General features: G+C 38.3%; 1 protein-coding gene across 3 annotated transcripts in view; it reads left to right on the plus strand.

The window, feature by feature from the left end:
* rassf3 (Ras association domain family member 3) overlaps positions 1-24506 on the plus strand; it is a 162495-nt gene that overhangs the window by 32049 nt on the left and 105940 nt on the right. For 2 of the 3 annotated variants that reach the window (XM_028792515.2, XM_051920614.1), the window contains exon 2: positions 20907-21034. In XM_028792515.2, the coding sequence (XP_028648348.1) occupies positions 20907-21034 (128 nt within the window). Of the gene's footprint in view, positions 1-9407; positions 9499-20906; positions 21035-24506 lie in introns of those variants that run through there. The other variant, XM_028792516.2, reaches the window with a different exon arrangement.

A 24506-nucleotide genomic window follows, 5' to 3' on the forward strand; every position in this document is an offset into this window, starting at 1 on the left:
TTGAGGCTATAACACAGCAGTTCTAGTTACTGCCCCATGGTGGCACCCTGTCTGCAAATATCCTGGCATCAGATCAAAACGTAAAACAATGGCTGATGGTAAAAGTTGGCAGGTCAGCATTATTAGAGCTAGAAATGAATGTTGTGAATGATGACGCTCACAGGCTAACATTGGCAGAGATATCTATTCTGTAAGAGTGCAGAAATGACTGAACATTTGCCTGATGATATTTTTTAAGAATTCTATGATATTGCAGAGACCAACATTAGAAGAAAATGCAGCTGCCTTACAGATTTTTACAGGCTGAGGAGTGGTGATAGTTATTGTAGCATCTTTCAATGTATGTGTTCATGTCTAAGTGGCAGCTTTTAAAGTTAAGTGTGTATCGGACTTAGGGGATTACTTCAGTTCACATTGACACGTAAGATTTCTGACATAACAGTAATAAACAGCTGAATTTTTGTCACCCTTCCTGGCAATATTAGACTAGTATTTCTCATCTCCCAAAGTACCACTACATGTCAGTCTATTTCTCTGTGGCAGATACAAATATATATGATATTGTGTTGAGATGTAAAAACTCTTTGGCTTACTGTATTCTTAATATCCATCCATCCATTTTCCAACCCGCTGAATCCAAACACAGGGTCACGGGGGTCTGCTGGAGCCAATCCCAGCCAACACAGGGCAGGAACCAATCCCGGGCAGGGTGCCCACCCACCGCAGGACACACACAAACACACCCACACACCAAGCACACACTAGGGCCAATTTAGAATCGCCAATCCACCTAACCTGCATGTCTTTGGGAGGAAACCGGAGCGCCCAGAGGAAACCCACGCAGACACGGGGAGAACATGCAAACTCCATGCAGGGAGGACCCGGGAAGCGAACCTAGGTCCCCAGATCTCCCAACTGCGAGGCAGCAGCGCTACCCAGTGCGCCACTGTGCCGCCCGTATTCTTAATATGTTATAAATAATTATTCATTTTTGTTTTATTATTTCCAATTTTATTTTTAAGTTGAACACTACTCTGTTAGAACCTTTCCTGAGACCATTCATGTAATGCTCAAGTGCCATTTTCAGTAAAATTACAATGAAATTAATCTTACAAGCACAAGATAATACTGAGTTTATTTGGCTTGATTTGCTCAGGTGATACAAATGCAGGATTTCTCATAGGACCAACTAACTTTGAGGGTTTTCAAAAAATAAAACCCTAAAAATGTTTTTTTTTTTTTTTCTTGCAGTGGTGTATGAAAAGCACACAGATGTCTGGTTGATTGTTTGATCCAGTGTCCAAAAGTGAATGGGTCCTTTAATTAGAATTTTCTAGTCTGGAAATTGTGTAAAGGAAATGAGATCCTACTAAATTAATTATAAATAAAAAACAAGCACGATGGATTTTGGTAGGGCAGTGGTTAACACTGCTTATTCACAGTTGCTTCACATCCTAGTCCAGTATCTGAGTGGAGTTTGCACATTCTCTGTGTTACTGCATGAGGTTTTCTGAGTGTACTCTGATTTTCCGCGAGCATACAAAAGACATGCAATTTAGGTTAACTGTCACTCTAAACTGATCAGGAACAAGTGAAAGTCAGTATGACCTACAGTTGAAATAGCATTGTGTTCAAGTTTGGTTGCTTCCTTCACCTGCTGCTGGGATATCTCTTCTATCCTGAATTGATAATTGATAAAGAATAAATTAATAATTGCATTACATTTGAAGGAATGGCATTTTATCTAAACAGCTTTTCATCTGTGTTTGCACTCAAAAAGAAAACCAATTGTCCTTCATTCACCGGTTAAACTGTTTTAGGTTTGTGCTTGATCTATAGGTATACTGTTGGGTTGCAATTATCATCAGGAAAACGGTTTTCATTCAGATGATTTTTCTTTATCCATTATAAAGATAATATAGGTAGTGATTTCCTTATAGACCATTGGTGGACTCTACCATCAAAGCAAGGAGTCACTCAAGACTCTGTTCTCAGTAGAAAAAAAACTCACTTTTGTGTTTGAGGTTCTCCAGTGTGCCAGAGAAAAATATGTTGTAGCCTCACAAGGGGAGAACAGTCAGTCTGGTCCTCTCTAATACACCTCTGCTGTGAGGAAAACCTACAGGAACACTTTGTGCCACTAGGGAGAGTACTGGCCATACAACATCATTGAGAAGTGCTTGCTGAGGAAGCAGTATGAGGCACAGTTTAATAGGACCATCCTTCACTTGATCCATTGAGTCAGCAGGTTGTAAGTATATGTAGCTTGATTTCAAACACATTGTTTGCTGAATTAAGTCTACATGTGTCACTTCCCATCTATTTATCTGTCCATTTTCTTAATCTGTTTATATCTGCTGCTATTGAATTGGAAATCAGCATAACACAAGAGCCAGCTTTGAAAGTGGTTGTAGTTCATCGTAGGATACACACATTGACTCATATGGGGACAATTTAGGGTCACCAATTAACATATCCTATACATATTTGAGTTGTGGGAAGAAACTAATGAGGAAGAAAACCATGTAGTCACTGGGACTGCAAGCAAGTAACATCCATCAACAAATTAATCAACAAACCTGCTCCATCCAATTCATAGTGGCTTACAGTGCAGGGAGCAGAGAATAGTTCTGCAGTCTTTTATTTTCTATTCAATTTGTGTTTACTTTATGTTCTTTATAAAAAACATCATCACAAAAGAAATGATAATTATGACACCTTCATATTATTCAATAGTATAATTAGACTTTAACAAATTTAAATGTGGTAGCAATGATGGATAGATAGACACTTTTCTGTACAACCTGACTTGAAGATTTATAAATTCTAGAAACTTCCAAAGGCAGAGTTAGGAATACATATATTCGAAAAGTGACTTGTTCACTTTTTGTTCACTTGTTCACCACATGTCTGCTATTTTTATTCACTTTGTAAAATTCAGTGTCACACTTGCAGGGCCAAGGAAGCAAACAACACCAGATAGATTGCCAGTCCATTCTTAAAATATTAGAATATTAGAAAGATTTACCATAGATGAGAACAAGCCATTCAGCCAACAAAGCTTGCCAGTCCTGGTCACTTACAGTACGGTAATTCCCCCAAAGTAACATCAAGTCTAGTTTTGAAGGTCCCTAAAGTCCCACTGTCTGCCACACTACTTGGTAACTTATTCCATGTGTCTATGGTACTTTCTAACTGCGGCCCCCATGTTCTTGTTGAATTCATTTTAAAGTAACAGTCTCGAGTCACTGTACTAATTCCTTTCATAATTTTAAACACTTCAATCATGTCTCTTTTTCATCTCCTCTTTCATAAAATGAAAAGGCTCATCTCCTTTAATCTTTCCTCATAATTCATCCCCTATAGCCCAGTCTAGTTGCTCTTCTCTGGACTTTTTCCTAGTGCTGCTATGTCCTTTATGTATCCAGGAGACCTAAACTGCATACAGTACTCCAGAGGAGGCCTCACCAGTGCATTATAAAGGTTCAGCATAACCTTCTTTGACTTGTACTTCACTCATCATGCTATCATCTAACATAATGTTAGTCTTCTTAATGGCTTCTGAACACTGTTGAGAAGTTGATAACAGCAAATCCACAAACAACTACTAAATCCTTCTCATAAGATGTACTTTTAACTTCCAGACTTCCCATTGTATATTAAAATTTAACATTTTTACTTCTTACATGTAATACTTTACATTTACAGTGCATCCGGAAAGTATTCACAGCGCATCACTTTTTCCACATTTTGTTATGTTACAGCCTTATTCCAAAATGGATTAAATTCGTTTTTTTCCTCAGAATTCTACACACAACACCCCATAATGACAACATGAAAAACGTTTACTTGAGGTTTTTGCAAATTTATTAAAAATAAAAAAATTGAGAAAGCACATGTACAAAAGTATTCACAGCCTTTGCCGTGAAGCTCGAAATTGAGCTCAGGTGCATCCTGTTTCCCCTGATCGTCCTTGAGATGTTTCTGCAGCTTAATTGGAGTCCACCTGTGGTAAATTCAGTTGATTGGACATGATTTGGAAAGGCACACACCTGTCTATATATAGTCCCACAGTTGACAGTTCATGTCAGAGCACAAACCAAGCATGAAGTCAAAGGAATTGTCTGTAGACCTCCGAGACAGGATTGTCTCGAGGCATATATCTGGGGAAGGTTACAGAAAAATTTGGCTGCTTTGAAGGTCCCGATGAGCACAGTGGCCTCCATCATCCGTAAGTGGAAGAAGTTCGAAACCACCAGGACTCTTCCTAGAGCTGGCCGGCCATCTAAACTGAGCGATCGGGGGAGAAGGGCCTTAGTCTGGGAGGTGACCAAGAACCCGATGGTCACTCTGTCAGAGCTCCAGAGGTCCTCTGTGGAGAGAGGTGAACCTTCCAGAAGGACAACCATCTCTGCAGCAATCCACCAATCAGGCCTGTATGGTAGAGTGGCCAGACGGAAGCCACTCCTTAGTAAAAGGCACATGGCAGCCCACCTGGAGTTTGCCAAAAGGCACCTGAAGGACTCTCAGACCATGAGAAAGAAAATTCTCTGGTCTGATGAGACAAAGATTGATCTCTTTGGTGTGAATGCCAGGCGTCACGTTTGGAGGAAACCTGGCACCATCCCTACAGTGAAGCATGGTGGTGGCAGCATCATACTGTGGGGATGTTTTTCAGTGGCAGGAACTGGGAGACTAGTCGGGATAAAGGGAAAGATGACTGCAGCAATGTACATAGACATCCTGGATGAAAACCTGCTCCAGAGCGCTCTTGACCTCAGACTGGGGTGACGGTTCATCTTTCAGCAGGACAACGACCCTAAGCACACAGCCAAGATATCAAAGGAGTTGCTTCAGGACAACTCTGTGAATGTCCTTGAGTGGCCCAGCCAGAGCCTAGACTTGAATCCGATTGAACATCTCTGGAGAGATCTTAAAATGGCTGAGCACCGACGCTTCCCATCCAACCTGATGGAGCTTGAGAGGTGCTGCAAAGAGGAATGGGCGAAACTGGCCAAGGATAGGTGTGTCAAGCTTGTGGCATCATATTCAACAAGACTTGAGGCTGTAATTGCTGCCAAAGGTGCATCGACAAAGTATTGAGCAAAGGCTGTGAATACTTATGTGCATGTAATTTCTCAGTTTTTTTATTTTTAATAAATTTGCCAAAACCTCAAGTAAACTTTTTTCACGTTGTCATTATGGGGTGTTGTGTACAGAATTCTGAGGAAAAAAATGAATTTAATCCATTTTGGAATAAGGCTGTAACATAACAAAAGGTGGAAAAAGTGATGCGCTGTGAATACTTTCTGGATGCACTGTACTTAAATTAAAATTAATTTTCCACAAATCTTCAGAATCATGTATGCTGTCCTAGTAATTATTCAAGAGATTCTTGGTTATTTTCCTAGCTTGGTATCATGTGCAAACTTAACCAACTTGTTACTTATATTCCTATCCAATTAATTTATACAAGTTAAGAATAGCAGTGGTCCCAACACTGACCCCATAGTGACACCACTCTTAACTTCACCCAGTTCTGATAAGGTTCCTCGCACTATCATCCTCTGCTTCCTGTGTTTTAGTCAATTCTGCACCCATCTGCACACTACACCCGGAATTCCCACCTCTTTTAGTTTGATGCCCAACCTCTCATATGGGACCTTATCAAATGTGTTCTGAAAGTCAAGATAAATAATATCATATGCACCACTCTGATCGTATCCTACCTCAGGGTTTGAAGTTCAAAGCCTTAACCACTACACCACACTGCCTGTCTAGTAAAAGATGACCTCCCTCATCTGAACCTGTGCTGACTGTTCAGTAAAACTCCTGTCCTTGCCATGTGTTGCTCAATATTTTCCTTAATAATTCCTTCCATTAATTTACTTGTGATGCACGTTAAGCTTACTGACCTATAGTTACTTGGACCTGCCCGGTCACCCATTTTATATAATGGGATGATATTTTTCATTTTCCAGTCCTTTGGAATTTCCCCAGTCCACAGTGACTTCCAAAAAGTAAGCGCCAAAGTATATATTTTATTCACTAACTTCCTCAAGCACTCGAGAATAAATATTATCTGGTTCTGGTGATTTGATTGATTTCAGCCTATTTAATCTAAGCAGTACTTTTCCAAATTACTAAGTACCTTCTTAGTTGAACTTTTTACTGAACCGCTGGGAGGTTATCCACTTCTTCACATATGAAGACATCAAAAAAAATGCAAGGTTAGAGCATCTACTATTTCATTTTCTGTATTTTTTAATTCTACTATTCCTGGTGTACCTTACCCTCCTGTATGACTGGCCTTTTTAAAATATTGAAAGTCCCTTTGGCTCATCGTTTGCCTTATCTGCTATATTCCTCTCTAACTGCCTTATAGATTCCCTAATATCCTTCTTAATTGTTGCCCTCATGGTCTCATATGCCCTATGATTCACTTTGGATTTATTAGTCTTATACGCCATATATAGCATTTCTTTCCTTTGCATCTTCTTTTTTTTTTTACTTACTCAGTTCATTTTTCTAAATTTCCTACTAATTCCAATTTTTGGGATGTACCTATCCTGCAATGTATGTAAAACATTTTAAGTCTGTTTAACTGCACCTCAACTTAGAATTTACATTAATATGCATATTTATTTTTACACCATTGTTCATCTTCTCATGTACAGTTCTAAACCTGGACTGTCCTAATTTCCCTGCCTCCTATTCCATAGACTAACCTACTCATAAGCCAGTTCAAATATAACTCATTGCAGTGGAACAGGTCCCATTTATTCCAAAACGAGTCCCAGTGCCCAAAAAACCTATACCCTTCTATCATTTACCAGAATTTGAACCGAGCCACATGTTAGGCCTTCTAATCTCTTCAGTCTTACATGGACTGGCACATTGCACAGGTAGAACCTCGGAGGAGACTACTTTCTCAGTTCTGCTCCTCAGCCTGGCACAGAACTCTTTAAATTTTGTTTGCAGAACTGACTGACAACCCTTATGTATGTCATTTGTTCCAGCATGAACAATGAAAACTGGATCCATTCCTGCTACAGCCAAGCACCTATCAACCCTTCCAGGGAGGTCTCCCACCTGTGCACCTACAAGGCTACACATGGTGTGAAACTCTCTTTCTGTGTGCGAGACTCTCTGTCTCTGCACGCTTGCAGGGCACACTTAGAAACACAACCACACTCAGACAGGACCAATTTGCAAGTTGCTAATTAATTTTTTTTGATTTTGGAGGAAAATGAAATAATGAGAATTTTTTATATTTCTATCAGCAAGTTAATGAGGTAATACATGTTTCTGCTTCACCCTTTCTTGCAGCTGGTTTCAATTCATGGCCTGTCACATTTTCTCATTTTACATTTTTTAAGCACTATGGCTTCATATTTTGTCAAATGTGTGGCAGTTAAGTCTTTTCAAATAGGTCTATAAATCGAGCAATAATGATAAAAGTTTAGGGGCAAATCTATTGGGGAACACCCATTACACAATCTACATGCCATTATGGGTCCTTGGAGACATAATTGTCTTTTCAATTTATAGTTTGGGACAAAGACACATTTTTCCTTGATTTATCCCTCTACTCCATGGTTTAAAATTACAAATTAAACAATTCAGACATGATTAAAGTGCACATTGCAGACGTTCATGTAAGGGTATTTGCATACATTTCAGTCCCACCATGCAGAAATAACAAAACTTTTTCTACATGAACCCCACATTTGAGGGCTCCATAATGTTTGGGACAATTAGCGCCATAAGTGTTTGTGATTACTCGGGCGTATTTCATTGCTTCACTAGTGTAGGCATAAAATACCTAGGCTTGCTTCTACCTACAGACAACCTTTGGAATCAGTGCTTAACATTGTTCAACATGAGGACAAGAGTTTGCCGATCAAAGTCAAAGAAGCCATTTTGAGGTTGAAAAACAAGAATAAAACCATTTGAGAACATTAGTAAAACCTTAGGGTTCCCTAAAATCAACTATGTGGAATATAATTAAGAAAAAAGAATGAACTGGTGAACTCAATACTCACAAAGTAATTGGTAGGCCAAGGAAGACCTCCACTGTTGATGACAGAAGAGTCCTCACTGTGTGAAGTAAAAAGCTCCACTGCAAAATTAAAACTACTAGTTAGCCACAAAAAATAATTGCCAGATTACAGATTGTGAAAAAGTACTTAAAAGAGCCAGCAGAATTCTGGAAAAAGGTCTTGTGGACAGATGAGACAAAGATGAACTTTTATCGGAGTGATGGCAAGAGCAAAGTGTGGGGACTAAAAGGAACTGCCTAAGATCCAAAGTATACCACCTCATTTTTTAAACATGGTATTGAGGGTGTTAGGGATTGGGCATATATGGTTGCCTCAGATACTGGCACACTTATCTTCATTGATGATATTACTGCTGACTGAAGCTGCACAATCAGTTCTATGGTGTAGAGAAACATTTTACATGCTCAAGTTCCAGTAAATACCTTAAAATGATGGTGCTTCATCCTACAACAAGATAATGATCCCAGGTATAATGCTAAGGCAACACAGGAGTTTTTCAAAGCTGAAAAATGGAAAATTCTTGAATGACCAAGCCAGTCACCTGATTTAAATCCAATTGAGTATGCCTTCCATATGCAGAAGAGAACATTTAAGAAGACAAGCCCCCAAGACAAGCAGGAGCTAAAGATGACTGCATTAGAGGCTTGGGAGAGCAACACCACAGAAGACACTCCACACCTGTGCTGTCTGTGAATCACAAACTTCAAGCAGTCATTGCATGCAAGGGATATGTAACAAAGTATTAACTATGAATGTTTTAATATACCTGCTATTGCTATTTCCCATACATTATTGGACCTTGAAATAGTGGGACCATGTATAGGAAGTGTTGAAATTTTTACATGGTGTGACCAGAATGTATGCAAACATGCTTAAATGAAAGTCTGTAATGTGCATTTTAATCGCATCTGAAGTGTTTAATTTGTAATTTTAAACTGTGAAGCAGAGGGGTAAATCAAGGAATAATTAGTCTTTGTCCCAAACATTATGAAAGGCACTGTAAGTTGAAATGAACACTTTGTAATGGACTTAATGTATTTATTTATAAAGTCTGCTGACTGCCAATGCTCAGTCCACAACATACATTATATTTTGCAAATCAGAGAAAGCCTTCATTTAACAGTCAAATCAATCGAGTCAGCACAAAGCCTATCAGGTCTCTTACGCTCAGGCAAATGAGCAGGACAGACTGTGGAGAGATAGAGGCTCTGCTTTTTTTCCATCAGCAACCTGCCTGTTATCTCTCTCTCTACTTTATTGTCTGTCTCTGTGAGTGTGTGTGTGTGTGTTTATGCATCCGCTGGTTCAGCCTGTTGCAGCCCTGGCCTTCCGGGCATCCCAGGCAGAGTGGCTTGCTAACCGGCAGAAATGGGAACTGCGATATATAAGTTGTCCGGTAAACTCGCACTTCAGGTAAAGAGACGTGCAACCTCAGGTAAGAACCCATGGGTGGGGGGTGCAGGGTGTTTGTTGGTGCAGCTCAGCATACTGGCATTTTCTGGATGTTATAAAAAGGCTTCTCTGCCACCAGTCTGCTGCTGGACATGACAGGAGAAATACGTGTTTTAGAATGATCCCATGACTCTATGGAGAGAGCAGGTTAAATACTCAAGCAGTGTTGTAAACTAACAGATATGTTTTTTGTGCTACGTAATGGTGGAGATTTGGATGAATTGTAAATGAGAAACAAATTTAGCCAATCATAATTGATTTTATAACCTCAAACTAGAGAGGTGAATATGCAAAAAATAAAGTTTAAATGTAACTGAATATTTCTATGGAAGTGTATGGGAGTTTTTGATGTAAACTGTATTCTATAAAATAACATTGTTAGCAAAAATATTAAAAATGATTTAAATTAATTAAAGGATATATTGTGTTTTTTTTTTTTTTTTGGAAAGGGAAAAGGAAAAAATTCCCACCTTTAGTGACTCATCAATCCATCAGAACAAATCAATGTGTGTTTGGCTAGAGTATCTGAGATGGACAGAGAATTACATTTTTTCCTTCCCACTGAGTGCTCTGTGTTGGCGCGAGTTAGTTGGCCCAGTCAGGGCCTCAGACTGCTAATGTAAGCCCTTCTGCTTTGACAGGAAGTGTGTGCTAATAAAGGCTTAATTGCTTCTGATAAATATCAATAATTCACATTGAAACAACTACAACTCTGCTTACATCTATCTAGTCTATTTTAGACTGCTGCTATCTAAGATGGTTCTTGTTCTGCCTTACAGGCTCAAACATATTTGTATTTCATTCTGTTTGTTTTAGTGCATACTGAGTATTGTTCAAGCTGAACAAATATACAAAAAGTATAAAAAAATCTTGATACTGGCAAAGAAATTTATTTACCTTTGGAGATACTTAAATATGAAGCTGATCTCTATGAAAAGAGAAAATGAGTGAGCAAAGCAATGAATAAACAACAGTGAGCCTCATGTGATGTTAACGGATGAAAAGGCTAGGCGTAAGACATTTGCTTTTAGTTTTTAGCGGCCTAGCTGAATCTGCACCCTGGGAATGCACTTACATGGCAGCAGAACCAGGTTTCTACATCTTTCTATCAAAAGCCCATTTCTTTTCTGCTTTACTCACTTTAGGGTTTTTAAGAACTGAAGCCTTTGGGCTCAAGATAGAAACTAGTTCATCACAGAAGTGAAGCAAATCTTTTTTTAAAAGTATTTCTTTGTTAGAAATCACATCTACTAGGTGCTTTGCAAGAGAAATTTTATATAACAAGCAGCAGCACAAAAATACAGTATGCAGTATAAGTCGAAACCACAACCTTGAACTGGATTGTGTTCTGTTATGATATATGTATTTGGCATGACTAACAGAAAAATGTACATTTGAATTGAAAGCGGTCAGTTTGAAAAACTGGTTGACAATGAACTGCAGATCTCAAAGGTACTTTATAAATAGTTTATTATTGTTTTCACTTATACTGCTTGCTGTTCTGTGAGGGTCTTATGTTCTCCATCTATCATTATGGAGAATTACCTACTGCATCCTAAAGGCATTCAAGTTAAGCTAATTAACAAGTCTTTATTTACCCTTGTAATAAAGCAGCATATATTATATAAAATCTTCTGTATGGTTATTTGAAAAGAGAAAACAAAGACACTTATCCAAAAAAGAAGACATTCAGAGGTCTCAAATCAACTCACAAGAAAAATACCTCAAAAATAATTAACAATGTCTGTCTTAGGGCTTTCTTACTATCAAGTGACTCCGTGAGAACCCTAACTACAAAGAGGACTATTTCATTTATGTTAGGTAGAATGCCCAAAGGGGACTGGGCGGTCTCGTGGCCTGGAACCCCTACAGATTTTATTTTTTTCTCCAGCCTTCTGGAGTTTTTTTTTTTGTTTTTTCTGTCCACCCTGGCCATCAGACCTTACTCCTTTCTATGTTAACTAATGTTGTCTTATTTTAATTTCTTATTTGTCTTTTATTCTTCTTTTCTTCATTATGTAAAGCACTTTGAGCTACTTTTTGTATGAAAATGTGCTATATAAATAAATGTTGTTGTTGTTGTTGTTGTTACTACACTGCAGTACATGATATGATCAGAGCAATGAATTTATTTGTATATAGTATATTCTATGGTGATTTATTTTAACTTATATTTGTTATCATTTTTTGGCCTTTTCACAGTTTATACAATTTTTATGTGAAGTAGAGGATGTTCAAGTTTAAATAGAATAAACGATACAATGAAAGCATTCTTTTTTATATATTTTTTATATATTACTAGCCGTACAACGCGGCTTCGCCCGTGTGGAAGTGAAACAGGACAGTGAGGCGCCTCCATTCTCCTGACATCACGCTTCCTTCTCCCACTCGGCCCGCAGCCTCTTTCTCAGATTAGCGCGAATATATCACTCCTGCAAACGAACTATGATTCTTAGTGAGATGAGAGAAGTCACAAAATTAACCGGAATGTTCAAGCAAAATCTAGAAAAATGCCCAATCTAAATCTGTTAAGTAGTTCTCTCATTCGCTAGCTAAGCAGATATAAGATACGCCCCGTGCCTGGCCCATGAGTGAGGCAGGCCCCGCCCCCCTCCCCTTGGCCCACTGTGTCTCTCTCGGATTTGGGCAAATAAATTGGTACCACAAGCGAACTATGATATTTAGCACAATGAGAGAGATTGCAAAATCAACCAGAATATTCTAGTAAATTATAGAAAAAAACCCAATATAAATCCGTTAAGTAGTTCTTAGAAGTTGGATTTTATATTTATAGAGATGTAGGGTGGCATGGTGGCGCAGTGGGTAGCGCTGCTACCTCGCAGTTAGGAGACTTGGGTTCACTTCCCGGGTCTTCCCTGCGTGGAGTTTGCATGTTCTCCCCGTGTCTGTGTGGGTTTTCTCCGGGTGCTCCGGTTTCCTCCCACAGTCCAAAGACGTGCAGGTTAGGTGAATTGGCAATCCTAAATTGTCCCTAGTGTGTGTTTGGTGTGTGTGTGTGACCTGCGGTGGGATGGCACCCTGCCTGGGGTTTGTTTCCTGCCTTGTGCCCTGTGTTGGCTGGGATTGGCTCCAGCAGACCCCCATGACCCTGTAGTTAGGATATAATGGGTTGGATAATAGATGGATGGATTTATAGAGATATATGAGAGAAGTGAAGAAATAAATGACTGCATATTATCATTAAGTGAGTTTGATGATGGATGGATGGATACAAGGTCAGTGAGAACCCAAAGTTGGTATCCTAAGTTTATATCCCGCAACTGGTCACTGTCATTACAAATTTAATAATGCAAATTTTAGTAATGTCTGTGTTGGTTTTTCTTTAGGTTGTCTGGTTTTCCTCCTACATCTAAATGACATGCATATTAGGTTAATTTGGTGAGGATAAATACATTGGTCCTATGGGAGTGAGAGTCTGGGAGTGGGTTGGTTATGTGCTTACGTCCTTATGCTGCCAATGATGTGCTCTAGCCCACCACAGCTTTACATTGGATTAATACAGTCTGAGAGTGATATGTCTTAATGTAAGGACATTTGTCTCAGCAGCATTGGACTAAAGCAAGGACCATTCTGGAACTGAGGGCCAGTTGTTTACTAAACCATAATCATTCACTTGAAGCCATGTTTGAGTTGACAATTAATCTAACTTGTTTGATTTTGGGATTTAGTAGAAAAGGTAGTTTACCTGTAAAAACAGCCTGTTTATTAGACCTTTTGGGACACTAAGCAGTATACCCATTTTGGAGTCATACTGTATACCGCTCAATAGCAATATTATATACTGTACATATAGTTGTATAGAGCTGTATAGTTCATGTATAAGTATGTATTTAAGTATGTACAGTATATATCTGTGTGTGTGCATAATCTATCTATCTATCTATCTATCTATCTATCTATCTATCTATCTATCTATCTATCTATCTATCTATCTATCTATCTATCTATCTATCTATCTATCTATCTATCTAGGCTGCATAAAGAAGCAATCCCACAGAGATAAGTGAATATCACAGAAATGCTAATAGCTGTTTAAGAATTGCGTCAGTATTTCTAGGACACTAGATGGCGCTGGCACTTCTCACTTGCAGCTAAGTGTCACTAACTTGTTCCAAGATCTCTTACTAGATAGAATATAAGTCTCAACAGGTTGTTCTTGAATGTGACATTATAATAAAAATGCAGAGTTGCTTCAAGGCTCCAGTCAGCTAGAGAAGTAGCAGAGGGTGTAAAGACAGTTCTTAACTTTGCAGCAGTTATATTGCTCTTCATTTTGTGTGTTTTTTGTTGGATTTAAACATTTTACAGAGTCATACTAAGGAGAGGGAAAGCTGTTGTTGTATAGATGTTTAAGCAGTATGTTCAGCAATGCTTTCTATGTTAACTCATAAAAGGAGCTCCCACAAGAATCTGACTAAATGTTAATAGTTATTAATAGCTCAGCCTAATGTTTAATATATAACAAAAACATACAAAAGCACATGGTCAGAAAAACAGTTGTGTTTGCATTTACCAGTTTAATGTCAGTTGTAGTTTACAAATACTGAATGTGAATGAAAGAAAAGCCTAAGAGATGGTCCCACAATTATGTATTTGCCAGTCTTGCATACTGTCTGGGTTATAGTCAAAGGGTGTAATCTGGTTGCTAAGCAATTGATCTAAAAACCACAAGGCCGCATGCTAAAACCATATGGAGTTTCCCTGTGAGGTTCTCAACAAGTCGAATCACCTTTTGCAGTTGAATGGCTTTAACTATAAAGGCACTGACTAAAGCAGGGATTCACAAGCTCAGTCCTGGGGTCCTACTGTGGCTACAGGTTTTTACTCCAGCCAGTTTCAAAGATTAATTGATCATACTTACTTCTTTTTCATTTAAATATTTAATGTACTTACATTTTTCTTTTCTTAACTTGCATTGAAAAAAGTGCTCTTGTATGACATTTACATTTAGTAGAATTTCAAATATTGGTATATTTTTCCATAGCTATAAATGCATAATTTTCTTTGCATTGTTGAAATGCAGGAGTGGACATTCTGGTCAGTTTTTTTTAATAGAAACAAATTATCATGGTTTGTGAACCATGTCATTTAATTATAAATTCTGCGCCTTGTGTCACTTGTGTTATTTTGATAGAAATTCCTATACAGTATTTTATCTTTCTAGGAAAATACACAAAATAACTAGTCCCCCAATTAAACATATTTTATCAAAAAGCAGTTATATAATAATGAACACACACACATATACATTAAAATGGCACTAAAAAGCCTGTTGTTACTTTTGCTTTATGGTTGTTGATGTTTTTGTTAATATACAGGAAGAATAGAGTTTTAAACTCATTATATTTGCATCACAATAAGCAAAAATATGACAGAAAATTAAGAGACAACTTAACAACAAGTGTCTTTCTGAGAAATTAAAGTCACATTATTTTTAACTATCTGAGTTACCTGTGCTTGCCCAGGTGAGAAAGTGTAAAGATAAAAAGTAATGCCAAATTATATTTCACCAAACTTTGTTATCATTAAACATGCTGCACTTACACCTCGTATTAGTACTGGAATACAGTACTTTGGATAAAATATTCTTGCTTGTTTCTTCTGGTGCAAAGAGACCCAAATATTACAGTTAAATAATTCCAGTGACAAAGATGGCTTTGGGCTATGATAGCTACTTGATTATTGAAACAGTTATATAATGAACAGGGATTGAACCGTGTTCTTGATTGAAAGGCAAATATGATAACCATCACATTACCATTACAATCGGTGTTGTGCTATTTCTGTGTTGACAGATCATATTGTCATATTTCTTGCCATTTGGTTTAAATCCTAACATACCCATGTCGTCCCCAGGAGGTGCAAGGCCAAAATGATGTAAATAATCTAACTCATGGTGAGACATATTATACCTATGTGTCAAATTTCTTGCATGTGGCTTGAAAAATAAATCTACACATAAAGAACAGACAAACTGAGATTGTGCTTTATAGATAGTGAGACTTCTGAGACAATCAGCAAAAGTTAGAATGAACTACCTGCATAAAAGGGGAATCAGTTTATAAAGAAGACTGACTTTAAATTGAGAAATTGAAACAAAATCCTGTGGTCACTGTGGCCTTGCAGTTAAGTATGTCCTATTGCCTTCCTGAATTTTCCTATGAAGTGCAAATTGCTAAGTAGTCTAACTGGCTATTTGTGTTTTTGCTGCATGGAGTGGGCAGGGCACCACATTATAATAAGGTAATTTTTAGAGCAGTCAGCGGGGAAAAAAAAATGTATGTTTAAACTCAGTTGGTTAGGCTATATATCTTTTCATCAACTTCAGGTGTGGTATTAGTGTAAACCTGAGCTTGAACCCCACTAAATGAACTTTTGAATACCCTACAAAATTCCTAAGGATTTTTCACATTTGCATTTCCAACTCAGTTTATAAATCACTTTTTTCAACACTCAGCTGAGTTTAGGGAGGAAGTGAGACAGGCACTGGGTGGCAGTGAAGAGTTACCAGACAGCTGGGAAACTACAGCAGATTTAGTAAGTGTGACAGCGAGAAGGGTGCTTGGTGTGACATCTGGAAAGAGGAAGGAGGAAAAGGAAACCTGGTGGTGGAATGAGGAAATACAGGATACAGAGGAAGAGGATGGCAAAGAAGAAGTGAGATAGTCAGAGAGATGCAGAAAGTAGACAAGAGTACAAGGAGATAAGGCGCAAGGTGAAGAGAGAGGTGGCGAAAGCTAAAGAAAGGGCATATGATGAGTTATAAGAGAGGCTGGACACTAAGGAGGGAGAAAAAGACTTGTACTGATTGGCTAGACAGAGCTGGGAAAAATGTGCAACAGGTTAGGGTGATAAAGGATAAACATGGAAACGTTCTCACAAGCGAGGAGAGTGTGTTGAGCAGATGGAAAGAGTACTTTGAGAGGCTGATGAATGAAGAGAACAAGAGAGAGAAGCGGTTGGATGATGTGAAGATAGTGAATCAGGAAGTGCAATGAATTAGCAAGGAGGAAGTAAGGACAGCTATGAAGAGGATGAAGAATGGAAAGGCCATTGGTCCAGATGACATACCTATGGAAGCATGGAGGTGTTTAGGAGAGATGGCAGTGGAGTTTTTAACCAGATTGTTTAATGGAATCTTGGAAAGTAAGAGGATGCCTGAGAAGTGGAGAAGAAGTGTACTGGTGCCGATATTTAAGAATAAGGGGGATGTGCAGGGCTGCAGTAACTACAGGGGAATAAAATTGATGAGCCACAGCATGAAGTTATGGGAAAAAGTAGTGGAAGCTAGGTTAAGAACTGAGGTGATGATTAGTGAGCAGCAGTATGGTTTCATGCCAAGAAAGAGCACCACAGATGCGATGTTTGCTCTGAGAATGTTGATGGAGAAGTTTAGAGAAGGCCAGAAGGAGTTGCATTGCGTCTTTGTGGACCAGGAGAAAGCATATGACAGGGTGCCTCATGAGGAGCTGTGGTATTGTATGAGGAAGTCGGGAGTGGCAGAGAAGTGCGTAAGAGTTGTACAGGATATATATGAGGGAAGTGTGACTGTGGTGAGGTCTGCGGTTCGAGTGATGGATGCATTCAAGTTGGAGGTGGGATTACATCAGGGATCAGCTCTGAGCCCTTTCTTATTTGCATGGTAATGGACAGGTTGACAGATGAGATTAGACAGGAGTCCCCATGGACTATGATGTTTGCTGATGACATTGAGATCTGTAGCGATAGTAGGGAGCAGGTTGAGGAGACCCTGGAGAGGGTGGAGATATGCTCTAGAGAGGGAGAGGAATGAAGGTCAGTAGGAACAAGACAGAACACGTGTGTAAATGAGAGGGAGGTCAGTGGAATGGTGAGGATGCAGGGAGTAGAGTTGGCGAAGGTGGATGAGTTTAAATACTTGGGATCAACAGTACAGAGTAATGGAGATTGAGGAAGAGAGGTGAAAAAGAGAGTACAGGCAGGGTAGAATGGATGGAGAAGAGTGTCAGCAGTAATTTGTTACACAGCAAGAGTGAAAGGGAAGGTCTACAGGACGGTAGTGAGACCAGCTATGTTATATGGGTTGGAGACGGTGGCTCTGACCAGAAAGCAGGAGACAGAGCTGGAGGTGGCAGAGTTAAAGATGCTAAGATTTGCACTGGGTGTGACGAGGAAGGATAGGATTAGAAATGAGTACATTAGAGGGTCAGCCCTAGTTGGACGGTTGGGAGACAAAGTCAGAGAGGCGAGATTGCGTTGGTTGGGACATATGCAGAGGAGAGATACTGAGTATATTGGGAGAAGGATGCTAAGGATAGAGCTGCCAGGGAAGAGGAAAAGAGGAAGGCCTAAGCAAAGGTTTATGGATGTGGTGAGAGAGGACATGCAAGTGATGGGTGTAACAGAACAAGATGCAGAGGACAGAAAGATATGGAAGAAGATGATCCGCTGTGGTAACCCCTAATGGGAGCAGCCGAAAGAAGAAGAAGAAGATCTGAATGTATGGATGGTTCCCACAATACCATCATAATCTTGTGCAGCATTTGAAAAACTTTCAACACTGCACTGTTTGTTGGTAAATCTCATAATTATTTCTAACCTGAGTTGAGAAAAAGACTCCAAAGAATTTGAGGTCCCCTACATTGAGCAGTTTGTATGTTCTCCTTGTTCCAGATTTAATTCTTGAATAAATGTCAGTTAGTGACTGAGCATGCCCCACATTGGACTTATAGCCTGTCTAAATGTTGACAGAAGAACCTCCTGTCTCTTGTAGCTCTGTATTGGACTGAACTGTTTAAGGAGATAGACTTCTTGGTTTATTGAGCTATACCAGTCCAAGTCATTAGCTATGTTTTATAAAGAATTCAAGCTTTTTCCAATCATACTTTTTCCATTATGGTATCATGGATAATTTGGCTACAAGGTAGCACCTAGTCCTGGATGAAACCTCATTCAGTCACAGGGCACACTGACACACTTGGCCACCACCACTTGCATCAAATCTGTTTAGAATTTCCAGTCAACCTAACATGCATAACAAGTGCACACTCATAACAAGTGCACACTCTACATAACAAGTGCACACTCTACACCAACAGTTACCAGCCTAGGAATCAATTAGGCCTATGCTTCATAAGTCTGTGAAGCAGCAGTTCTGACCACTAAGCTACCACACTTTCAAATTTTCTAAACTTTATATGCATTACTAAGGCTGAGTTTTTTGCTGTTAAAATGATAATGTAGTTATTTAAGTAACATCTGCTTATTAAGGAGAAGTGGCAGAGTATCTCCTTTTTTGGGAAATATGAAAGTGTGAGACAGGGGGCTCTGGGTACACATTAATAGGCAGTTTTTGGTATTGTGTTTAAAACCATTAGTGTTATTTGACCATGCTCAGTTTTTTAAGGACCCCATGAGGGAAATGACATCAAATAAAGTCGGGCAGTTTTCCCACAGCAAACGTGGAAAAGTTTACTTTATTTTGGCATACTTGGAGATATACAGTAGAAGGAGGTTGCAGCCTGTGCCCCCTACCACAGGTGAAAAAATTCTTAAAAATTGTTTTTAAGAAGTAACACATTATTGTTTATAATTTTACTGATGTAACATATGGTATTTTAAACATCTCTCGGGCATCTGTAAAAGAAATAGAGGACAATGATAAAGAATTAGGTTACCAAGATAGCCACCCCATATAACTGGATGGAGCAAAAAGTAAAAAAATTAGAGTCGTCTCTACAAATAGGAGTTCAAACAGAACTGCCAAAGATGGCAAAGCTTCCAGTGTTCAGTCCTCCCAGCAGGAAGAGGTAGGTCCACGTGGGCTGACACCGGAAGCGATGTCAGAAGTGTTCTAGTTGTCAATTATCCAGTCTGCACAGGGAGAAAGACATTAATACACAGGTACAGCACCAACCCCTGGTGTGGTGGTGGAATTATAGTCACTGGAGCCCTTTCAGCAGTCCCCTATGTGCATGTGTGTGACACATCATAAATAGAATAAGGTACTCAGGAAAGCAGAGCATGTCACAGTTCCAATAGACAGGTTTATAAATTGTATTGCAGCCAGGTTGGGTATGTAACCTGGTATGATAAATATTATAAGGAGTGGATGTGAAGCAAACATTAACTTCAATTTAATAATTAAAATTACTGGGTGAATCACCTCTTGGGCTTTTGGTAGTTATGTTTTTTCATTTGTCTCTTTCAAACATTGGTAGAGTAGGAGTGTTTTTTTCCTGCCCTGAAAATAATCTTCAACTTGGTATACTTTATCAAAAGTCCTTTTAGAAGTTGGTAGCCTCTATGTGTCTATACATTACTTTCTTTTGCTTTGACTGATGATTTCTGTGTCTCCAAGGACCTGTTGCTGCAGCATTCTTCATGTGAACACATTGTCATAAGGCTTCAAGAAAAAAGCATGATGTTGTTGCTATAAAGACAAAGAATTCATTGTTACAAAGGCACAAAATTAAGCCATTTTTTAGTATGTCTCCTGTGTGTCTATAGTTAGACAGGAATTGACTGGCAGAGTTTTATGGCCCTACTTTGCAGCAGTACTCTAGATGGACAGAATTTGGTCTTTTTTTTACATGATTGTAGCATCGTTAACTAAACTGATGCCCCCCTCACATCCATCAGTGTTGTTTCTTCTTTATCATATCATTTTGATGTGTCAGACTTGATTCAATTCTTTGATGTTTTGTAAAATAATATTTTAAGTCTTTTCCTCAGCTCTCCAGATAGGTTACAACCTATATAGTCTGGAAGTTAGATTTGTCATCAACTTAAACACACTATGCATACACATTGTCCAAATGAAAAGTGAGTTCTTTTCACAAGCCCAGACATCCAAAATTGTGTGTGATGTAAATTAAGACCAAAACCATCTGAATCTGATAACATGAGGCAGTTATCGCTATATACTGTGTGACCTTAAACTGACCATTTAACTATATATCCTCTCATGCCATACTTCAGTATAGCATCCCCAGTTAAAGCCCATTCAACCATTTACTGAAGTTGAATTCAAGTTAAGGGTTGTGAAGAGTTGAGGCTTATTCTAGTATCACTGAGCACAAAGCAGGAACCTGGATAAAGCAGCAGATTATGAAAAATGTAACCATGTATTTATGAAGTCTCTTAGACTAGTTCAAGGGTAGGACGGCTAGAGCCCACCCCGGCATGAAAGATGTCATGTAAAATAGTAGTTCATTTAAAATTATACGAAAAAAGAAACTTCACACCTTATCCATTCCATTGAAACTAATGAACTGTGGACTGGAATTAGCAGCATTTGTTCCAGTTCTACACAGAGCCCTATCCAGTGGCTATGATGTAATTATAACATTAAAGTTAAACCCAACTATCAATTTCTTATTTTCTCAACAGAATGCAATTACACCTGCCACCCTCAGTGCAGAGACAAGGTCAAGTTAGACTGCAACAGCAATGGAAAATCTATGGAATCCTCTTCTGTGCCTGATGTGGAGCCTGACAATCACAACAACAAGCTTCTGGTAAGAACCTGTGAGCTGAGATGTGTCTGCACTTTTAAACAGATGCTAACAGGGATTAAAGTTGGCCCTTCCTTCTGCTTTGTCTGTTTATTGACAATCTGCTGGTATCTTGCTGGCTATATATTTTGTTGGTATAAAGAGCTTATTGTGAGTTTAATACTGTATCAACCATTAATATTTCTTCCCTTTTTATTTATTGTGTTCATATTAATATACTTTTTCATAAAAAGTTTGAAACATCTGGAATAAGAGGCATTCATTTATTTTTTAATTGCACTGTGACATGGTGCCATTGGAATTGTTAAAGGATTGCATTAAGGAATGGCGTGGACAAAGACTCCGTAAGCCCTGTTTTTGTTTTGTTTAGTTGATTAAAATTTGAACTAGTAGTTGACACTGAGGTCTGTAGATGGCAAGAACAGGAAGACTTACTGGGGTTGGGTGGAGTGCTCCAAATTAGCATGCCTTTTTAGGGACAATAGTATTTTTATGTTACATTTCATCACTACTTTCACCAGGGAAACGGACTTCCTGTTTAAATTAATGTTCTGTCTGATGTGATTTTCTCCTTAGGGATTTTCTAAATGGTTAGTTTTCCTTGACTATTAGCCAGCTTACCTACTGTACATGTTTTGTAGCCTCCAGTACAGCTGCAGTATAAATAAATACGTATTTATTAAAATAGAAAGAAAGAAAGAAAGTTTAGTTAAATTTTATTTTAAAGTTTTACATTTTTATAGTCATTTACAAACCCTAAAAAGTTATATTATGTTTTCATTTATTCTTAATTTTAGCATATATGAAGTATAATATTATATATTTTTGCATCAGCCTCTGAAAACACCAGCACCAGATCTAATTTGCAATATTTCAGATATATCTAAAGCACAATAGCAGGTACTCATATTTTCCTCCCACCATCCATACAGGTTGGCCATCTTTACTGTTAATGCTAGAATGGTTGTGTGTATGAAAATATACCTTGTAACGGATGGTAACATTGATCATATTTATCTCATATGTTGTGCCCAGTGCTACCAGTATGTACTGTAGCACCCATGAATCTGAACTAAGTTACGCAGGTATGATGATGATGATAAATGATTCACATTTTAACAAACTAAATGGCTAGTGGTGCAAACTGTGTGTAAGTATCAGCTTTTTGTACTTTTACCAAAACCATCACCAAACTGTTATCTTTCTCAGCTACTTTCAACATTTCAAGCATATATTCTTTCATTGTACTGTTTTGTAATGGTTCTGTGATATCTTTAATGCCTTTTAGCTATGTGCTATCACAGACAGGCTTTGCTTTCACTAGTAGCTGTAGTGCTGAGTTACTCAATTCCCAGCTTCAATGCCATCTTTTCTTCTCCTCTTTCTTCTTTAAGGCTGATGCAATCTAACTGTGAGAATTCATGGTATCTCTTAGGATATTTTTTTCTAAATGCATACATTGTCTAATTTAATTGTAATGGGATCCAGATGTGTCCATCTTATCCATTAAAGAAAAAGTTTGAAAACTGCGAAAATCCTTCACAGATTACTAATCAGAATTGTTTTATGAATGCCCTAAGCGCGATTGGCATGAATCTAATACTTTTCTAGAAAATTGAATTCTTCACAAGCTTTCTTTGGATTTACAAGCCACTATTTACTAAATCTGAGTTGATGAATGCTCCAAATTTGATGAATTCAGGAAAATCCAGAGTTCTTGATAGGTTGTCTCCAGAGCTCTTTTCTGCATTTTGGATAAAGCTAGCCCTTCTCAATTTATTGATGTAGAATTCTGCCATCTCTCCAATGAAAAGTAACTGTATTGATTACCCTCATTCTAAAACAATGCAAGGACCCCAGAGAGTGCTCCTTTTACTGGATGATCCATTTGATGAACTCTTATGCAAAGTAGTTGTCAAAATTATAATCAGACATTTACAGTTGCTGCGGTGGGTTGGCACCCTGCCCGGGATTGGTTCCTGCCTTGTGCCCTGTGTTGGCTGGGATTGGCTCCAGCAGACCCCCGTGACCCTGTGTTCGGATTCAGCGGATTGGATAATGGATGGATGGACATTTACAGTTGTTCATCCATAAATTGATTAATCCAGACCTGACTACATTTATTTGCAACTGTAATGTGTAGCATTGTGCATTACCTCTTACACATTATAGATGCTGACCCTAATAGCCCTTCTATCATTAGATGCTGAAGAAGCTTTTGACCGTATGCATCTCAATTTTGTATGGCAAATGGTGCACTTTCTGGGTTTTGTTGAGGGATTAGTAAATGCAATATGATTAAAGCACTATATCCCTTCATCATGGTGATACTTTTAGGTAACTTGAATATTTCCCTGTAGACTTTCAAAAGTGCTAGGCAAGGTTCTTCATTAACTCATTTACCTCTCCCCACCAACCCCTGCTATTGCTTTTCATTTCAATGATTTTAATTATGCCTATTAATAAAAATAGTTGACATGGAAAAAAATCTCTTCACAAAGATCATATTCTAACTTTTCTTGGTAGACTGTCTTATATTTGTCATGCCTCAAATTTATTTAGCATTTTTAAAAACATCTCAGGCTATGAAATCAATTGGTTGAGGTTTTTATGATCTGGCTTATAAGTTACATTTTTTCACAACTGTACCTTTGCCTCTAAAAATTATTTGAGTGTCATTTTGAGGATTTCTGAGGCTAAAGTATCTGGTTAAATTAATATTTTGATTTGTTTTGTTTTTAACAATGTTATAAATGATTCACATTCTCCGCCGTCATGTTGGAGACTGGTTGCTAAGGCAGGAGACTCCACTACTGGGAAGTGCTACTCAGAGGTCATGCATCATGATGTCACTAGCATGACATTTAAAAAAAAAAAAACAGCAGCACACTTACCTAATCATCCAAGATTAGGATTCATTAATGTAAAAACTTTGTGTCATTTGTCGAATAACAGACAACAAAAGATCAAAAAGATTTGGAGCACTGATGTGATCTCCATGTATTATGATGTTGAAATCAAAATGTTTTTGGAGAGTACACGACTTCTTCAGACAGTTGTCAGCCTGAATGTTTTAAGATAGCGGTTTTAAGGAAACTCAAAGGAAGAGGCGGGTTTGGTAGACCAGAAATTGGAAGTGATATCACCGGAATCCAGTCCGTCAATCATTCTTTCTGCAGATGGGTAGTAGTAGTAGTAAGTGGCATTAGATGACAGTGAAACCCCTGGTTTTGAAGGGTAATTACTATCAAATGAACCCTGAAGTTGTCTCCAAATTCATTTGTGTGTCAAGCATTATTAGTTTTTCAATTTACTGGTTATGACTTTTTTTCTTTCCCAAGATTATAATTTTTGTCTTGTGTTTCTTGTTTCTCATTAAATGTACCCTTTTATGGCTAATGACGTACTGCTCTGTTCTTTAACCACAATTCTGGCTACACATCCTGAGCTTTGTTATTTAATCATTGTCTTTCCG

This window comes from Erpetoichthys calabaricus, chromosome 1 (genome assembly GCF_900747795.2).
Source record: "Erpetoichthys calabaricus chromosome 1, fErpCal1.3, whole genome shotgun sequence".
Classification (NCBI taxonomy): Eukaryota; Metazoa; Chordata; class Cladistia; order Polypteriformes; family Polypteridae; genus Erpetoichthys; species Erpetoichthys calabaricus.